Source organism: Actinia tenebrosa, unplaced genomic scaffold, assembly GCF_029948245.1.
Source record: "Actinia tenebrosa isolate PJP-AT-01 unplaced genomic scaffold, QUT_ActTen_1.0 PGA_scaffold5__44_contigs__length_20552954, whole genome shotgun sequence".
NCBI classification, from domain to species: Eukaryota; Metazoa; Cnidaria; class Anthozoa; order Actiniaria; family Actiniidae; genus Actinia; species Actinia tenebrosa.
The window spans coordinates 18,073,453-18,091,374 of NW_028292582.1; the positions used below are offsets into that span (position 1 = coordinate 18,073,453).

Below are 17,922 nucleotides of genomic sequence, written 5' to 3' on the forward strand. Positions count from 1 at the left end.
AATATTCTTTTCCGCTTGAAAAGACAAAAAAGTGGTATTAAAATGAGATGTTATATCAGACTTACCCTTGATTGAATTCTGTTAAAAAAAAAAGTTTCTTTTTTTTTCTTTGAGGGTCATTTGGAAGTATTGGCTGAAAATAATTTTTCCTTTCTCTCTTTTCTCTTTTTCTTTATTTTTTAAAAGCGCTTGGAAAAGTATTTTGTCAAAAGCGCTTAAGGTGGCTTCACTGGGTTTTATCCGCGCGATACCATGCAACTTCAAATCGCAAATATCTCGGACGCAAACAATCCAATAGTGGAGCCACCTTAAAACAAGTCAAAAATCCGCGATTTTGTTCATACTTTGACGTTAGATACCCTATCATATAATATTAATCCCTGAGCACTTACTTTTTCAAAATTGTTTTTTGTTTGGAAGAAATTTAAATGTTTATGCAAACAGCATATATGCTCTGAAATATATTAAATTGAGATGAATCACCGATCTCGTGTACAAAATACAATCAATATTCGACCTTTCTAACCTAGTAAACTTCAAATATGGTACCTCTTTCCCCGCTAGCAGAGCCTATTTTCCTTTTGTGTTGGTTGAGAGAGAAAAATAGACTCTGACGATGTAGAACGCTATTTCTGTCGCGAATGCGTGGCGTAACTTAGCAACACTGTCATGATTTTGACAGCATTTGACTACATTTCATAGGTTAAAAACCGGTTTTAAAACTGGTTTTGTTCGTCCACCATCGTGGACGGCGGTGTATCAAAGAGAACGCTCTACTCGGCGGAGTCTCCTTCCTCCCCGCATGAAAGAAGGGAGAGAAAGAGAAGAGAGACTCTGCTAGCAGGGAAGGTATCTCTATACGCCTCACAACGATTTTCGGACATGAAGAATTTCTGGAAGAATTAGCTGCAAGACACAGTTTTCTTGAGCTTAAAAGTACCCTCAAAACAAGTGAGAATTTGACCATGGCCGATACTACGGAAACGCGAGGTTTTCACTGCATGTGATGTCAAGATGATATTGTTCAAGATTATGAAAAAAATTCTTAGGTAAATGTGTTTTTAAGCTTCTACGATCGATCAAATATGCCTAAATACGTTGTTTCTGAAAGGATATCGTTTTTGCATAAATTAGCAGGTACAATAAATGACTGCCAAAATTAAAATAATATTTTTCAAATCTTTTATAAGCCGTTTGAGACATCAATACTTAGCAAATTTAAGAGTTTTATTCAGAAGATAGTGCAGCATTTTCTCCGGCTACGGCCATAAACACACTAAACCGCGCAAGTATTAAAGTTTATCGATTTTTATTTAAAATGTTTGGGCAAACACTGACTGATTTGAAGGCTCTAAATTAAACCATTTTAAAAATTTAGAGAGAATGTATCGGTAATTCTTCAAGCCCCTTACATTCCGACTCTGTTAAGTTTTGAAGTTTTCTTTTAAAAAAGCTTGCTTCTCAGTAGGTTTTTATCTACCAACATGCACAATAGTAAAGAATAAGGATCATTTCTTAATTACATTTAAAATTTCATTTGGCTCCAGTCCCTCCCTCAATTCCCGAAAGTAGAATATACATGCTAAGGAGTAGTGTATTAAGCATGGAATTAGCCCCTTTTCTATGCCCCCTTTTCTCGGCCCCCACTGACGTCCACTAATAATGATAATAATAATAATAATAATAATAATAATAATAATAATAATAATAATAATAATAATAATAATAACAATAACAATAACTTTATTTATTTATATAGCCCTATTTCCATAAAAAGCCTAATAGTGCTTAACAATTTAAAACAATAAATGAATAAAAATTTACAATTATGAATCACTAACGAATTTAAATAAATAAATATCTATCTTATAAGTATATTCAAAAATAGTTTATCCAAGTATAAATTATATATATATATATATATATATACATTGACTATATAATTATACTTTAGCAAACGCTTCCTTAAAAAGGTAAGTCTTAATTAAGGACTTAAAACTGGAAACTGAGCCAGCAGTCTTGATATATCATGAGGCAGAGAATTCCATAAATAAGGAGCAGCATAATAAAATGCTCTATATCCATAAAATCGTAAATTATAACTAGTCATGACTAAATTATTACTTGATGACGATCCTAAGAGTACGTCTAGGTTTATAGATATTAACTAGATCAGATATATATCCTGGAGCCTGCCCATTAAGGGCCTTATATGTTAATAGTAATATCTTATATTTAATCCTCTGTTCGACTGGTAGGCAATGTAAATCATATAAAATAGGTCTTATATGTTCATACTTGCAAGTAAGGGTTACTATACGAGCAGCTGAATTCTGAACCTTCTGTAAACGTTCAATAGCATAGTCTGGTAGTCCAAATAAGAGAGAATTGCAAAAATCTAACCTAGATGTAATAAGTGCACGAACTAATGTTTCTGCAGACTTGCGAGTAAGATATTTTCTTATTCTACTAATGTTCCTTAAGTGATAGAAGCATGTTTTGTAAATGTTCGTGACATGTTGGTCCATACACAAAGTTGAATCCATCAGTGCTCCAATGTTACGAACTTCAGCTGCTGTGTGGATCACATCACCACATACTGACAGCGATTTGAGAGGTTGTTGAGGACGATGGCGTGCATTCAATAGTAACAATTCTGTTTTGTCTGTATTAAGCTTTAGGTTGTTCCAAGTCATCCATGCATCGACATCTCGTACACATGTCTCTATCCTAGATCTTGCCACATTCATTTCTTCTGTACAGTTGACTTTAAAGGTGATGTACAGTTGAGTGTCATCAGCATAGAGATGATACTCCAAATCATGACGCCTAATGAGGTCTCCGCTAGAGGCGAAATGTACACTCCCTTGTGGGACCCCAAAAGGAAGAGGTCGTACTGTTGATTCACCATTGGGGACGTTGATTGTCAATGTTCTATCAGAGAGGTAAGATTTAAACCAGTTAAGTGCTTTTCCAGCGATCAGTGCCAAACCTTGTTTTTAGACGTTCCAGCAAGATGTGGTGATCAGCGGGGTCGAATGCAGCTGACAAATCTAATAGCAGAATAATAACACGGAAGTCGATCTGATTGGTCGATACGATCAGCAGGAAATGACGTCAAAGTTTATTTGCATTGCGCCTGAACGTGACGATTCTGATTGGTCGATACGATTAGCAGGAAATGACGGCAAAGTTTATTTGCATTGCGTCTGAACCGTTCGCGCTCCTGATTGGTCTCGTAATAACATCATCCGAGCAAGATCTTGCGGTCGTGGATCGGAGGATGGCCTTAATGTTTCCATATGAGGTAAGTTTTTTTTTTTAATGTGTTATTCTTCGCCGGTTTTCCATAATATATTTGATTTTACTTCTCATAAGCGAATGAACTCAGTGCAAAAAAAAAAAAAACCTACATTTGAATAACTTTAATATTTTAAGTGTAAATAGAGGATATTACATGGGCGCGCGGAGATACGAAATTTATCTTCGAGTGTTGAAAAGATCTCTCACAAGCGAGCGCAGCGAACGAGTGAGAGATTTTCAACACGAGAAGATAAATTTCGTATCTCCAAGCACCAATGTAATATTCTGTTTATTATATAATTATCAATGAAAGTATGTTTTGGCTTTTTCAGGCAATTCTTTCCGTGTATTTTTGAATACCATCGCAATGGTGTTATTTTCACGTGTGAAGATATCAATTTTTCGAAATAGAGAAAAATAGATATTTCATTGGTAATTTTATAATAAAGACACTTTATTTTTTATTTTTACAGAACCGATCTACAACTAAGAGTAGGGGTGGACAGCAAACTGATCAAACCAGCTCCTATCAATGTTCAAAATGCCAGAAAACGTTCACGAATAAAAAGACTTTCAAGCGCCACCAGCGGGAACACGACAAGGAGAAAAGCCACAAGTGTCCACACTGCCTTAAAGGCTTCAAGAGAAATTCAGACCTATCAAAACATCTGAAAACCGTCCACTCGAAGTACAACACGAAAAAAAGAATTCAAATGTGGGAAGTGTAATAAAACCTTCTCGGAGAAAAATACCTTCAATGCACACATAAAAGAACACTCCAATCAAGAAAAGAAGAGAAAGCTGCCAAGCGATGATTCCACAGGTATGTTGATAAATGTTTTGCTATATTTTAAAACATGCATAATCATTATGTTGCGTTATGTGGGAAATATAAAAATATGTCAAAGTTGATCGACTTTTGTAATTATTCACGTTGATAAGCGATTCATGTCCAGTGTGTAAATAATAGTGTCTAGTGTGTAAACAAAAGATGGATTAGCTGTCTCAAAAACTTACGATTATTATGTAATGTCATCAATATATGAAACGTGATCGTTTTACCGATTTGGCATCACCAAGCCGGGCTCCCTGTGATCAAGTTAAATTAATTTTTGGTCCAGTGAACTCGTGAATAATACACTGATTTTTTTTCGTTTGCTAGGTCCCCAACGCAAGAAAACAATAACGGAAAAGCGAATCTAATCGGCCCAGAACGTTTCCTGTGGCTGAAGATCCTATGAATAGTATAGCCGATCTTTCACCAGACCAACAACCTACCAACACCGAATACCATCGACATTGGAACAGAATAAGAACACGATTCTCGCGAGATAACAGATTGGCCAACTGTTACCGCCTTCCTTCACTTAACCCAGACCATCTTATCAGTTACATTCACCAAGATTTCAGAGATCAGTCCACTGTCTTCAAGCTCAATATATCCTTTGGATATATACTACGAACACTATTACTGATCACTATGCATCCAGGAACAATAATAATGTATTTGAAACACCTGTCCAAGTGGTCAACGAAAGCGACCTACAGCCGATTGAAAACGAATTACGAAATCTAGATATCTTAGAATGGGCTCGTCAACAACGACCATCATCCAAGTGGACAGTTGATAGTATCACTAACATCACTTTTTTCACTACAAACATCCCTCGTTATCCCATTGGTCTTGGTAAAATGCCTTCCACATTATATCGTCGAAAACCGCAGTATCGTGCCTCTAGACTGTGAGAAAAAGACTGGTCAATCCTATGCAGACAACCTATGCTTCTTCCGTGCACTTTCGCTTCACAATGGGTGCCATCCAGGAAATTTGGAAAGAGAAGCAAAATGGTATTATCGAAGGTAAGTGATAAACTTTATTTATTTTAAACAGCTGTATGAAAAGTTTGCTTCGAATATACAGTCAATTCAAAAAATGTTGTCGTCGACAAGCTCAAGCCTACGCGACTGGACCGAAAGGAACTCTGGGTAGCAATCATTGAAGCCGAGTTGACTCCATAATTTTATCTGATTAGTTATGCCTGGCCTGGTTTACAGCACGAACCTTCGTAGGCGAGCGGGAAGTGTCGAAGGAGACGTTTTTTTAATGCCTTCATATTTTCGAAATTGTGAACTAAATCATAACTACCTTGTTTTTCTTTCCCTAAACCAGAAGACGTGCATTTGATGGATTGTTTCTCGCCATTATTATCTTTATTCCTAGCGGGAACAATTAATTCAGAATGAATATTTAACCGCTTCAGCGATTTTTACCCATATTCCTTTCGGTCCAGTCGCGTAGGCTTGAGCCGGTCGACGACAACGTTTTTTGAATTGACTGTATGGATGTTTACCTATGTTTTGTATCAAGAGAATATGAACATATTTGATTATTTTCAGGTATCAACAAACCTATCCAGACGATGAGTTCAACACTGGAAAGCCTGCCTGATCTCGTAATCCTTTTTCAATTTAATATCAATGTTTATTTCCTGGTAAAGTCCACCTCTCATGAAGATGACGAAAACGACACAATGAACAAAGAGAGGTCACCGCACAACTCATTCAAAAATCACATCGAAAGCATCCCTCCCTTAAATATAAAAGAGGTCAAGTCAGTACGAAAATTTAAAACGGAAATTGATAGTTTGTACAGTAAGAAAAGTTGTAACTAAGGGCTCCACGGCAAACATGTAAAACAGTAACTAGCTTTTTAATCGTAAATCTTTACTTTTAAATATTTTTAGGCAATCGACTGATGTTTTTACCGTGGCAAAATAAAGAAGCTTCCTTCCTTCCTTCCTTCCTTTCCTCCACGCTCTATCTCAATCTCCACGGGAATCACTTTTCATATATAAAAAATATGAAAGTTTATTCCAAATCGTACTTTTGCTCCCAATGTGGCAAGGTTTGGAAAGATGGCTTTGTGCTTAACCGACATGAAATCACCTGTGAAGGAAAAATAAAACACGTCTTTCCCGGCAGCGCCTACAAGACAGCCAAGACTGTCTTCGAACAACTAGAGGATCTTGGAGTGGTAGTACCTGAGAATCTAGTTACTTTCCCTACCGAGCCGCCTTTGACCTGGAGTGTTACTTTCAAGATAACCACGAACTTAACAATAAACATAAATTAACATGGGAGAAACAACACGAACTGTTAAGTGCTTCTATTTATTCTAACGTTCCAGGATATCATCATCCGTACTGCATTGTTACGGGTGGTGACTCTGAAGCCTTAGTTAAACGATTGGTGGAGTATCTAAGTGAAATCAGTAATACCAGCTATCATCTATTATTACAAAGTTATGAATCCATATTGGAAGCACTTGATGAAGTAGCTAACGAGTTAACACATGAAAACTGTTCAGACTCTGCTGAGGATTACTTGAAAGCACTTCCTGGGTATCATGCAACTCAGGCAGGTACGATATCAACGCTATCAAGAAATACATTTTTCCCTACTTGGTCAAAAACAATCCCCTTAAGTTCACCGTAAAAAAGAACAATAACTTTATGTGTTTAAAAACAGAAGTTCAAGCTTTTTGACATTGCTAATTATTTAGCTCCTAGATTTAGCTCTTCTCAGTCTCTTAGTCTTCTCAGTCTCTTAGTCTTCTCAGTCTCTTAAAGCCTACGAGTGCAAGCAAAAGAAAGGAGTCTTTCCTTATAAATGGATGACTTCTCTTGATAAACTTGATCAACCTGCACTTCCATCTCATCAAGATTTCTATTCTGCATTAAGCAGCTCCAATATATCTGAACAAGAATATGATTATTATCAAAGAGTGTGGGAGGAAGAGCGTATGGAAACATTTAAGGACTTTTTAAGCTGGTATAATAACTTAGACGTAGAGCCCTTCCTTGAAGCTGTAGACAAGATGTGTGACTTTTGGAAACTTCGTCATATTGACATGTTTAAAGACGGACTCAGTGTACCTGGCTTAACCATAAAATATGGTCGAGGAAAAGGTCAGACACTACAAATCAATCACTTCAAAACTTCCTCACCCATGAATATTAAATTTGAAGCTAGTCGAGAGAATCAGAAGGAACCACAAGAGGGGGAGGAGAAACTACCACCACCACCAGAAACGAGATCGGAAGTACAGGATAAAATTGAGCGGGATATTATCAGTGTATTACCAAAGTCCCTTATATAAAAACCGTGACAAGTTGCTCATTGAAAAAATAAGGTAAAAACCAGAAATCATGAAAGGGGGTAGCCGTGAGCAGCTCGTTTTCGAAGACCGACCTCTTCCAGGCACCCATGTAGTTGATTTGATATGAGATTTTAGGAAAGAACGCAAAGGTGTAGATCCAATAGAATAGCAAGTCTTTGGAAGGGGTCTTACTAAGATGAACGCTCCAGAAGATTTGGTCAGAAATGAACGAAGAAGGGAAGCACTGAAAGAATTGAAATCCAGGAACTATTAGAAGTGTAAAACCTAGACGTTGGTTAACGTTTTGATCTTGATTCGCTGTATGCAAGTGTTGTTTGAAAATGAATAAATAAACGAATATACTTCATTCATGTTGATTATTTCATGTTGATTACTTTTTTCTTTGAAGTTTGATGGGATACATGTTTTTTAAGATTATTTTAAATTGGACTAAGATGACTAACACTAAATCGATGCACAAAATTGTCGTTTAACCTCTTATTGTTGCTAAAACGACTTGCAATAGCTTTCTGCAGCGGTTATGTAAATAATAATAATAATAATAATATAATAATAATAATAATAATAATAATAATAATAATAACTTTATTACTGTCTCTATTTCTTCTAGCCGTGCACAAGTGCCCTACTAATCGGGGAGACAAAAAATATATAAATAAATAGATAAATAAATAATTAAGTAAATAAATAAATAAATAAATAGATAAATAAATAATTAAGTAAATAAATAAATAAATAAAATAAATAAATAAATAAGTAAATAAATAAATAAATAAAATAAATAAATAAATAAAATAAATAAATAAATAAAATAACATGAAAAAATAAATAAATAAATAAACACGAAAGAATGAAATAAATAAATATTATATGACTATATATATAATTATAAAAAATAAAATAAAATAAAGAATAAAATAAAATATAAATAAATAAAATAAAATATAAATAAATGAACGAACGAACGAACGAACGAACGAACGAACGAACGAACGAACGAACGAACGAACGAACGAACGAACGAACGAATGAATGAATAAATGAGTGAATGAATAAATAAATAAACTTAAAACAAATCCTCTCACACCCGAAAAATCAAGTATCATTGGATAAACAGGTTGGAGTTGTATACTCTATCCCCTGTAGGGAATGTGACATCAAGTATATTGGCGAAACCAGCAGATCTTTAGGTACAAGAAAGAAAGAACATCAGACGGCAGTTCGCCTTCAAAAAGCGGACAAGTCAGCCTTGGCTGTCCATGTGAATGAGACAGGACATTCCATCGACTGGAACAGCGTAAAAATCCTATCAAAAGAGTCGAAATGGAATCAGCGGAAGTGGTGGGAGGCATGCAGTATAGCAAAGGATAAGAGCACCTTATTTAATCGAGATAGTTGTAGAATTTTACCAGGAAATTATATTTGCTTGCTAGATGATTAATTATTTTTTATTTATTTATTTTATTTTATTTTTATTTATTTATTTATTTACTTACTTACTAACTTACTTAGAAGATAATATAGGTAAGTTGTAGTGCTTGGGAACGAGGTTATTCCGGGCGAAAGCCCTTGGAATTAAATTCGGAAAAATTAATTTCCGACCTCCCAGCGAGGTCGGAAATTAATTTTTCCGAATTTAATTCCAAGGGCTTTCGCCCGGAATAACCTCGTTCCCAAGCACTACAACTTACCTATATTATCTTCTACTATTTCATTAGTGCCACGCGGTCCACATACTCTCATCTTTACTAACTTACTTACTTGCTTGCTTGTTTGTTTGTTTATTTATTTATTTTTAATTAATTAATTAATTTGTTTTATTTATTTTTGTCCTAAGCGCGCGCGAATTCGTTTAATTTAATGCGCGCGCACATATGCCATGGTTTGATCGCGTTTTTCTTTGTCAATATATAACGTTTTTCATTTCCCTGAGGATGGCCGAGTAGGCCGAAAGCTCGGAACATATTTATTAAATCTATGGTTGATAAGACAAATTGTCATGCATAGAGTTATTGTTTCTGGAATGGACGCCCAGTTCCAAGCTGATCTCGTAGATTTGAGTTCCTTGAGTAAATACAATGATGGATGCAAGTACCTGTTGACATGTATCAATATCCTTAGCAAGTACGCCTGAGCTATTCCTCTAAAGACCAAATCGGGGAAAGACATACTGGATGGTCTAATAAAAATCTTCAAGTCTGGGAGAATCCCTAAGACGTTTCAAACCGACAAGGGAACAGAGATCCTTAATCGCCTTGTCCAATCTCAAAATAATGTACACTTTTTTGTCACACATAGTGATAAGAAAGCATCTGTGATAGAACGCTGGAACCGTACATTAAAGACTAAGATGTGGAAATACTTTACCTTCAAAAACATTTGGAGATATATTGACGTACTTCCAGTCCTTTTCGAATCTTACAACAATAGCTTTCACCGCAGTATTCGAATGACACCCGTGGAGGTCAACAAGAAAAATGAACAAGCGGTTTGGCACACCTTGTATGGAAAAACCTTTACAGAACCTATTCGTTACAAATTTCGTGTTGGCGATCAAGTCAGAATCAGTAAGCCTAAGAAGATCTTTGACAAAGGTCATTTACCAAACTGGACTACTGAGATATTTATCATATCGGAAAGACTCCCAAGGCGACCACCAGTTTATCGTCTAAAAGACCTACAAGGAGAAGTCCTAGGGGGTGTTTTTTTTGTGAAGAAGAACTTCAAGGTATTCAAAAAGACGATGATGTTTATGAAATAGAGCGTATCTTGAAAAACCGAGGAGTGAAAAATCGCTTAGCATTTTGTTAAGTGGAAAGGGTATCCAGATAAGTTTAATTCTTGGATCCCAGCTAGTGATGTAAAAGATTTATAACTTTCTGAATATCTAATTGTAACATGTGATATCGCAGGAATAAGGGGTAGAGTAGGAATGATGATTGATCGCTCGTTACAACATATAAAAACTTGGGCTTCTGACGCAAATAAAAAAAAAATCATTTCCTGTCAGTTCGAAACCAATCAGGACCGCGAACGGTTCAGGCACAGTGCAAATAAATTTACACGTCATTTCCTGATTATCGTATCGACCAATCCGAATCGTCACGTTTAGGCGCAATTCAAATAAACTTTGGCGTCATTTCCTGCTGATCGTATCAACCAATCAGATCGACTTCCGCCTTAGGATCTTAGCCACTGATGACGTCAGTGGGGGCCGGGAAAAGGAGGGCCGAGAAAAGGGGCTAATTCCATGCTTAATACACTACTTAAGGCCTTTCCTATCCCATCCGTGGAAATTCCGCAGTAACTATAAATATAATGAGGGCGCCGAATTCGAAGGCATGGTGTAACTTGTAATAATCATTGACATTCGAAGAAAATTATTATGAATTAAGAAATAAGACATATCTTTCATTTATAAGGAAAATGTAAGGTTTTTAGTCAAGTTTTTGGAAAGAAAATCCCACCTTGCTCATGATCCCTTCCTCCCCCTTCAAAATAAAAAACGATCATTTTCTACATTTATCCAAAAATTTTAAAATCATGATGATGTACTATTAAAGTATTCCATTTATATCTTTCGAGTAAAGATGGCGTCAATAAAATATAGTGACGAAGAACTAAACTACTTTCGGGTCTGTAAAGTCACCACACACATCATACCTGATGGACTACGAAAAGTGTTCAAACAAGAGTGGAACACTCAGTACCAGGCTACACACGGCCTGTGGCAAGATACGGCCAAGAATGGCATGGATTTCTACGGAATGGAGTCTCCAAAGAATAAAAAAATTAAATCAAGAGAACTTTCTATCATGAAAAATGGAAATACAAGTGAATGGGATTGCACTTGTCTGTTCCATGGCATTCTTTACTCAGATAGCATTAAACCAACTTTAAATGCTACTGTTAAGAAAAATGTTGACGAGTTCAGGAAGTTTCGCAACGAAGTCTTCGCTCACACAACTGATGGAAAACTCAAGGAAGCCGATTTCAAGACGTCCATCGATAAAGTCATCACTTCATTTACAGACCTGAAACTCGATACAACTGAAATCGAGGAAATCAGGAACCAGACAAGCTTTCCAACAGAGGAACTGGAAGACATCAAGAAACAGTTTGAAAAGGAAAAGAAGCGTAATGAGGAACCACGACCCTTTTGTGTTTTGCCAGCCAAACCATCCCACGAAACTGTCAGTCGACTGAATGAAGTAGACCAAATCAAGAAAGAAATGGAGCGTCTAAGGAACGCGAAGAACAACGAGGTAACTGTAGTGTATCTGTCAGGAAACCCAGGCTGTGGGAAAAGTGAAGTGGCCAGGCAAATTGGAGAACGATTCTTCGATGAAAAGAGCACAGAAATGAATTTTGTGATGACGGTAAATGCATCCACCATTGATACGCTTTTGCAATCGTATGTGGAATTTGCAGATAGAGTTAAATGCGATGAAGATTTCGTAACGAAAATTAAGACATCTGAAGGTCGTTCGACAGAAGAAAAAATTAGTGACCTCAAATGTCGCATCATGCCAAGATTACAAAAGTATTTATCCTGGCTCATTGTTGTAGATAACGTTTCAGATCTCAAGTCAGTTTCCAAGTATTGGCCTCAAGCAGGCGAGAAGACAAGTGGTGTAGGACAGATTCTTGTTACCACCCAAGACAGCTCTTCCATTCCTTCTGACCGTCACACTTACCATTTATCTTTAAAGCAAGGAATGAATGCTGATGATGCTGTACAGGCACTGTGTGATATATCTGGGATGTCTTGTAATAACGATATCACCCTTCAAGTAGCCAAGGCTCTGGACTTTCAGCCGTTGGCTTTGGCAAGTGCTGCTGTTTACATGAAGCGTATAAAAGATACCGACTGCACTAAATGCCTACAAAAGCTTGAAGAAGGTAAGCGAGAGGCAACAGAGAAGGAATACCAAAAGACAAGCTTAACATATCCTAAGACAATGACATCGGCGGTTAGGATGGCTTTGGAGAAAGAAGCAAGTGAAGACAAAGTCATGAGACATGCTTTTGAGTTCCTATCTGTCATAGCACCTGAGCCGATACCCCTCCAGTATGTTGTCCAGTATGTGATGAACTGTTTGCCGAATGAAGATGAAGATCTTGTGGCATCGACTATTCGTTCCTCCTCACTCGTACTGTCCTATGAAGAGGACGACTTGGAAGAGGTTCGTGTACACCAAGTTGTGCGCCTTAGTCTGCAAGTAGTTATGCTAAAAAAGGATACAAAATTGAACGTAGATATTATATGGAATGTAATTTTAGCATTTTCCTGGATTAATGAATTAGATCTCGATTACATACCTGATGTTGTTGCCACCAGGAGGCTTGTGGAACATTTTGCAAACCTATCTTTAGTAATCGAGAGCCACACGGAATTTCTATGCAATGACAAGCTGAATTATATCAACCAGCATGTTGACGTGTCATATTGTTTATGTTTAGGGAAAATCCGAATGATCTGTAATATTTATGGAAGATACGAGGCTGCAGACATTTTTTTTAGAATTTCACACAAAATCTTTATTTTGTATGATAAGCATTTGTATGATGACGAGGAGAAAGATCCCTGTTTTGCTGTTCTGCTAAATGACATAGGGGACAACCTTATTTTCCTTGAAAAATACGAAGAAGCAGAAAAATATCTAACAAGGGCGTTGAATATAGAAGAGCATTCTTCTGATGAACGTCACTTTACAATAATTGCTACTCTAAATAACATTGGCAAAACGCTTTGTGAATTGAGACGGTACGACGAAGCTATGAAGTATGTAGAAAGGGCGTTGTCTATTCATGAACGAATGTATGGAAAGGAACATCCGCTATGGGCTAGAACATTGAGTATTCAAGGATCTATTTTTCAGCATATGGGTGACCTCAAACAAGCAAAACTTTGTTATGAAAAGGCATTAGCTTTTGAAGAATCTGAGCGTGAAAGGAAAAGGCTTACGGGATTGAATTTTACCCAAGGTAACATGGGCTGCCTGCTGCTAGAACTTGGTCGACTGGAAGAGTCCAGACGATATTTGGAGAGAGCCATTGAAAGCACGGAAGGCATTTATGGTGAGAAACATCCATTCTTGGCTATCTTATTAAGAAACTTAGGAGACACTTATTCTGCACAAGGGGAATTCAAAGCTGCTCTAAGCTGTTTTGAAAGAGTCCTGGATATCGAAAAGAGAAAATATGGAGAAGATAAACACCCTAAACAGGCTACCACCTTCAATTCAATTGGAGCTTGTTTTCTTACACTTGGAAAATACGAAGAATCTAAAACGCATTTTGAAAGGGCACTCGCTATAAGTCAAAACGTGCATAGTGATGACGTAAGTCATCCGTCTTTAGTCAAAACCACGAATAACCTTGCATACAGTCTTATCGCTCAGAAACAATACAAAGAAGCCAACATTCTTTTGGAAAGAGAACTAGAAAAACAGGAATGTTCATTTGAAGAGAAGGACCCAAATGATGCTGTTACACTTTATAACAACTTGACCACAACGCTATACCAGATGCAACAGTACCAAGAGTCTAAGAAGTACTTGGATAAAGCATTAGCAGTACAAGAAAGATGTAACAACTTACCTCCAGAAACGCTTGCAATTACGTTCAATAACTTGGGAAAGCAGGAATGCAAGTTTGGACGATACGCCAAAGCTGATGAGTACTATCAGTGGGCAGTGGCTTTGATGGAAAATATTTGTCCTTCTCATCCAGACTTGGGAATAATGTTATCAAACAGGGGAGAAGCTCTCTCTTTGCTTGGGAAGTATAAAGAAGCCCACGCCTGTCTAAAGAGAGCTCTGAGTATATTAGAAAGTGTTTATGACAAACAAAATCCTGAACAGGTGGACATTCTCCAAATACTAGGAAGCAATAGCATCCGTATGCAAAATTACGAAGAAGCTGAAGCGTATTTTAAGAAGGCAGTTTCTATCAATGAGGGTTACTATGGTAAACAGCATCCAAAAGTAGCCAATACTCTTCTAAAGTTGGGGAATACTCTTTTTCACCTGAAGCAGTATGAAAAGTGTGCGACGTATTATGAGAGGGCACTGTCCATTAAAGATAGTGACAATGCTAAGGAACAGACAAAGAATGCAACTATTCTACATAGCTTAGGAGCCAGTCACGTAGAGCGGAAACAGTACGAACAAGCAGTAGTGTTCTTAGAGAAGTCTTACGATACTGCAAGTAGTTTTCCTGAAGGAGAATATCCGCTACTAGCAAATACCGTCTACTGCCTAGGGATCAGTAATCTTGAACTGAAGCGGTACAAAGAGGCCAAAATATATCTTGAAAAGACACTGGTAATGATAAAAAATGGTCTTGGTGGAGAGACTAGTCGACTGGTTGCTGATATACAAGATAAACTTGCTATCGCCTTCCGTGAAGAGAAGAAACAGAAAAGAGAGCAAAGACAACGAGAGAAAGAACAGCGAAGAGACCAGCACAAGAAAAAGTACGTCAACAAAAGAAAATAACAGCAGTACTCAAACTTTGATGTGTGAACATTATTAACGTAACAGAGCTCGATAACTTTCACATCATCATGTCTAGTCTTCTCGGGAGTCATGGCGACAGCTTGCCACGATGATCTGTCTCATACACGCCAAGATCTCAATTGCTGACTGCAACACAGTGTCACGCCTAAGCTGGTGCATAAATTTAGCTTTTGATATCCACGAGAAGATTTTTCCGATTTAGCGGCTTAGGCACTAATAGTATTACACACTAATTAGCATCAGCGTGAGTAGCCTCAGCATTTACACTTGGAATTGCATATACTTACAGCAGCAGCTGATTTACTTTTGCAAAAAGGGTGGGAAAGCTAGCTATTTTCAGTCTTCAGTGAGAAAGTAATTTACAAAAAGTGAATTGAAATAGAGGGAAGCAATGAAAACGTGGTCATATGACTCCTTGTTTACACGGTGCAGCGTAAAGTTTTCTCTGTTTATTCAATTCTATCAATGCTGCTAAAAACGGCTGTTTCTTAAAGACTACGTTTTAAACGAATAAACTATAAACATTGATAAAAACGTTGAGTAATAGGTTGCTGTAGATTTAATTTGCTTAGAAAAGATAAAAAATAGACAGTCTACGACCGCATTTATCAGTCTACGGGCCGGGTTAGAGAGTTTAAAGTGGTAGTATAGAACAGCATATTCAATCAGTCAATCAATCAATCAATCAATCAATCAATCAATCAATCAATCATTATTCCATCCAAGAGATTACATATTGAGAAAATTGAGTATATATAAAGAGGAATATGAAAGATAATAACAATACATTTATAATACAATGGATATGAATTTTGTGTAATCTTTCTCAAGGATGGTAGGCAGCTTAAAAGAGAAAACGAAGGTTTACATTTTTGGGCTGCCTGTATGTATAGCTAAAGTAAAATTAATGTAGATTATGGTAATTACAATGAACAACAGAAGCACAAAGGAAAATATTCTTAGACATATTTTGATATAGATTAACAATAATCATATAAATTAAATTACAAGAATGTATAGATTGAGTAGCTATTTATAGAGAGCATATATTGAAAATGGTAATTATGATAATTATCAAAATGATAAGTATGATTATAAAATTATCATTATTAAGGCATTTTTTTGAGTTTAATTAGAGCTAAGCTATCCTTTTGGAGTAAAATTTAAATGTTGTATAAAGTGAAGGAAGTGGGAGTCGAATAAATGCCAAGTGGGAGTCGAATAAATGACTGTAAAAAGTGGGGACAAATCTCGAGGAAATTCACTTTAGTTCGACTATAAAACGAAGTTGTTCGTAGAAATAAGTTGAAAAGTTTCGAAAGACTGTGCTCGTGCTACTAATGTACAATGAAAGCCGTTTTGGACAAAACATTTTCCATAACCAAAAGAAAGCACAACCAAAAAATAAAATAAAATTTAAAATAAAAAAGGTAACCAAAAGAAAGCAGAACCAAAAAAAAAAAAAAAAAAAAAAAAAAGGAGATGGATGAGCGGGCCTTAAGCTTTTATTGGGGGTGTACGTTGGGGGGTGTACGTGCACCCTGTGCTCCCCCCCCCTAGTTACGGCCCTGGGCAGGGTTGTTCAAAGCTGGATTAGCGCTAATCCAGGATTAATTCTATAGGTCTTATTAAGAGTTAACCCAGGATTAGCACTAATCGGGCTTTGAACAACTGGGCCCTGGAAGAGACCAGCACAAGAAAAAGTACGTGAACAAAAGAAAATAACAGCAGTACTTAAACTTTGATGGGTGAACATTACCAAGTACATATCACCCTTTTTGAAAAAAAAAAAACAAAAACAAAAACAATAATTAAACAAATATAGAGAAACAAGGTAAATCGCAGGAAACCAGGCTCCAGTCCGGAGATAGCGTGACTGTCGATAACAATGTTCTTTTTGATATGGGTTGTCTGTGCCTTTATTGGGTGAAGAGTAGTATAGCAGGATCAAATAAGTCACAATCATCCTGTAACCAGATAGCGTATTAAGATTAACGTAACGCACTCAGTTTATTAGGGTGGACCATTCAGATAACTGGGAGAAATTTGTCTTCACGATAATTAATTATTCGTAGCAACCACTGCCTAGTGCACGCAATGTTTTTGTGTATTTTTCCTTGATTTTCTTTTTTTTTTTTTCCCTAAAAAAAAAAAAACGGCGCGATCTTTTCTTTTATATAGATAAAGTGCTTTTGTTATTTTTTGGAGGATTTGCGCAACCTTTCCCCCCCTCCTAAATTATCTTATGGTCCGTCCCTTAGAAGCAGTCCAAAATTTGACTGCTACTAAAAAGTGCGTTATTCAGAGATATTAATTTCCTGTCTGGTTACAAAATGATTGTAGGATCAGTGCTAATACATGGTCTTGTTGACGTACAAGATCGATGACGACAGAAGAAAGAAATATTATTATACACTGTATTATAGTTTCCTTAACAGTTACTCTACAATATTGAATAAATTATGATAACTAACATCAAAACGAGACACGGGTGAGTCATGTTTACAAACAGGCTAACCTGAACAGAAAAGTTGAAAAGGAAAACAGAAAGCACTCCATAACATCCTCCAAGACGATAGAAGGCACTGTGATGTCTTAAAAATCACAGAATGAGAAACAGCTAACTGTTCGTCTCGTATTCAGTATGGCAGAGGAACATCAAAGGAGATGTTTTGCACCATCACATGACGTCAGCTTAAGGTCCCTTGGGGATGGATGCTGGATGGCAATCAAACTTTGTATCTTGAAATCGAAAGTATCTTATAAGGGGAAAAATCTATTGTAAAAAGGCCTATTACCAAAAAGTACAAGGGATTTTATTGTTCTTCCATCTAATCACAGGTAACCCAAGCTTATTATGGGCGTGATGGTGTAAATCCTCTAAGCTTCAGTTGACTCACGCTCTGAAGACGGTTT

At 36.6% G+C, this 17,922-nt stretch overlaps 3 protein-coding genes across 4 annotated transcripts; 2 read left to right on the forward strand and 1 right to left on the reverse strand.

The window, feature by feature from the left end:
- Nucleotides 1-2,120: 2,120 nt before the first annotated feature.
- Nucleotides 2,121-2,750, reverse strand: LOC148906779 (uncharacterized). The gene has a single exon (XM_089038124.1). It carries the CDS (start codon nt 2,748-2,750, stop codon nt 2,121-2,123), a length of 630 nt encoding a protein of 209 aa, XP_088894250.1.
- Nucleotides 2,751-2,812: 62 nt separating this feature from the next.
- On the forward strand, nt 2,813-16,446 carry LOC148906780 (uncharacterized). Its single transcript, XM_089037567.1, has 2 exons — nt 2,813-2,945; nt 11,074-16,446. The coding sequence occupies exon 2, from the start codon at nt 11,074-11,076 to the stop codon at nt 14,983-14,985; it is 3,912 nt and encodes a 1,303-aa protein (XP_088893693.1). The 5' UTR covers nt 2,813-2,945; the 3' UTR covers nt 14,986-16,446.
- On the forward strand, nt 3,246-7,829 carry LOC148906781 (uncharacterized). 2 transcript variants are annotated; one of them, XM_089037584.1, is made up of 4 exons: nt 3,246-3,307; nt 3,777-4,126; nt 4,466-5,163; nt 5,701-7,829. In XM_089037584.1, the coding sequence occupies exons 3-4, from the start codon at nt 5,070-5,072 to the stop codon at nt 5,973-5,975; spliced, it is 369 nt and encodes a 122-aa protein (XP_088893710.1). In that variant the 5' UTR covers nt 3,246-3,307; nt 3,777-4,126; nt 4,466-5,069; the 3' UTR covers nt 5,976-7,829. Both variants share the same exon structure in this region, with proteins under 2 accessions (XP_088893710.1, XP_088893711.1).
- Nucleotides 16,447-17,922: the final 1,476 nt, after the last annotated feature.

Coding starts and splice junctions, on each gene's coding strand:
- LOC148906779 (XM_089038124.1), bottom strand. CDS start 2,750: ATGAATGTGGCAAGATCTAGGATAGAGACATGTGTACGAGATGTCGAT.
- LOC148906781 (XM_089037584.1), top strand. CDS start 5,070: ATGCAGACAACCTATGCTTCTTCCGTGCACTTTCGCTTCACAATGGGT. Junction 5,164..5,700: donor GCAAAATGGTATTATCGAAG/GTAAGTGATAAA, acceptor GATTATTTTCAG/GTATCAACAAACCTATCCAG.
- LOC148906780 (XM_089037567.1), top strand. CDS start 11,074: ATGGCGTCAATAAAATATAGTGACGAAGAACTAAACTACTTTCGGGTC.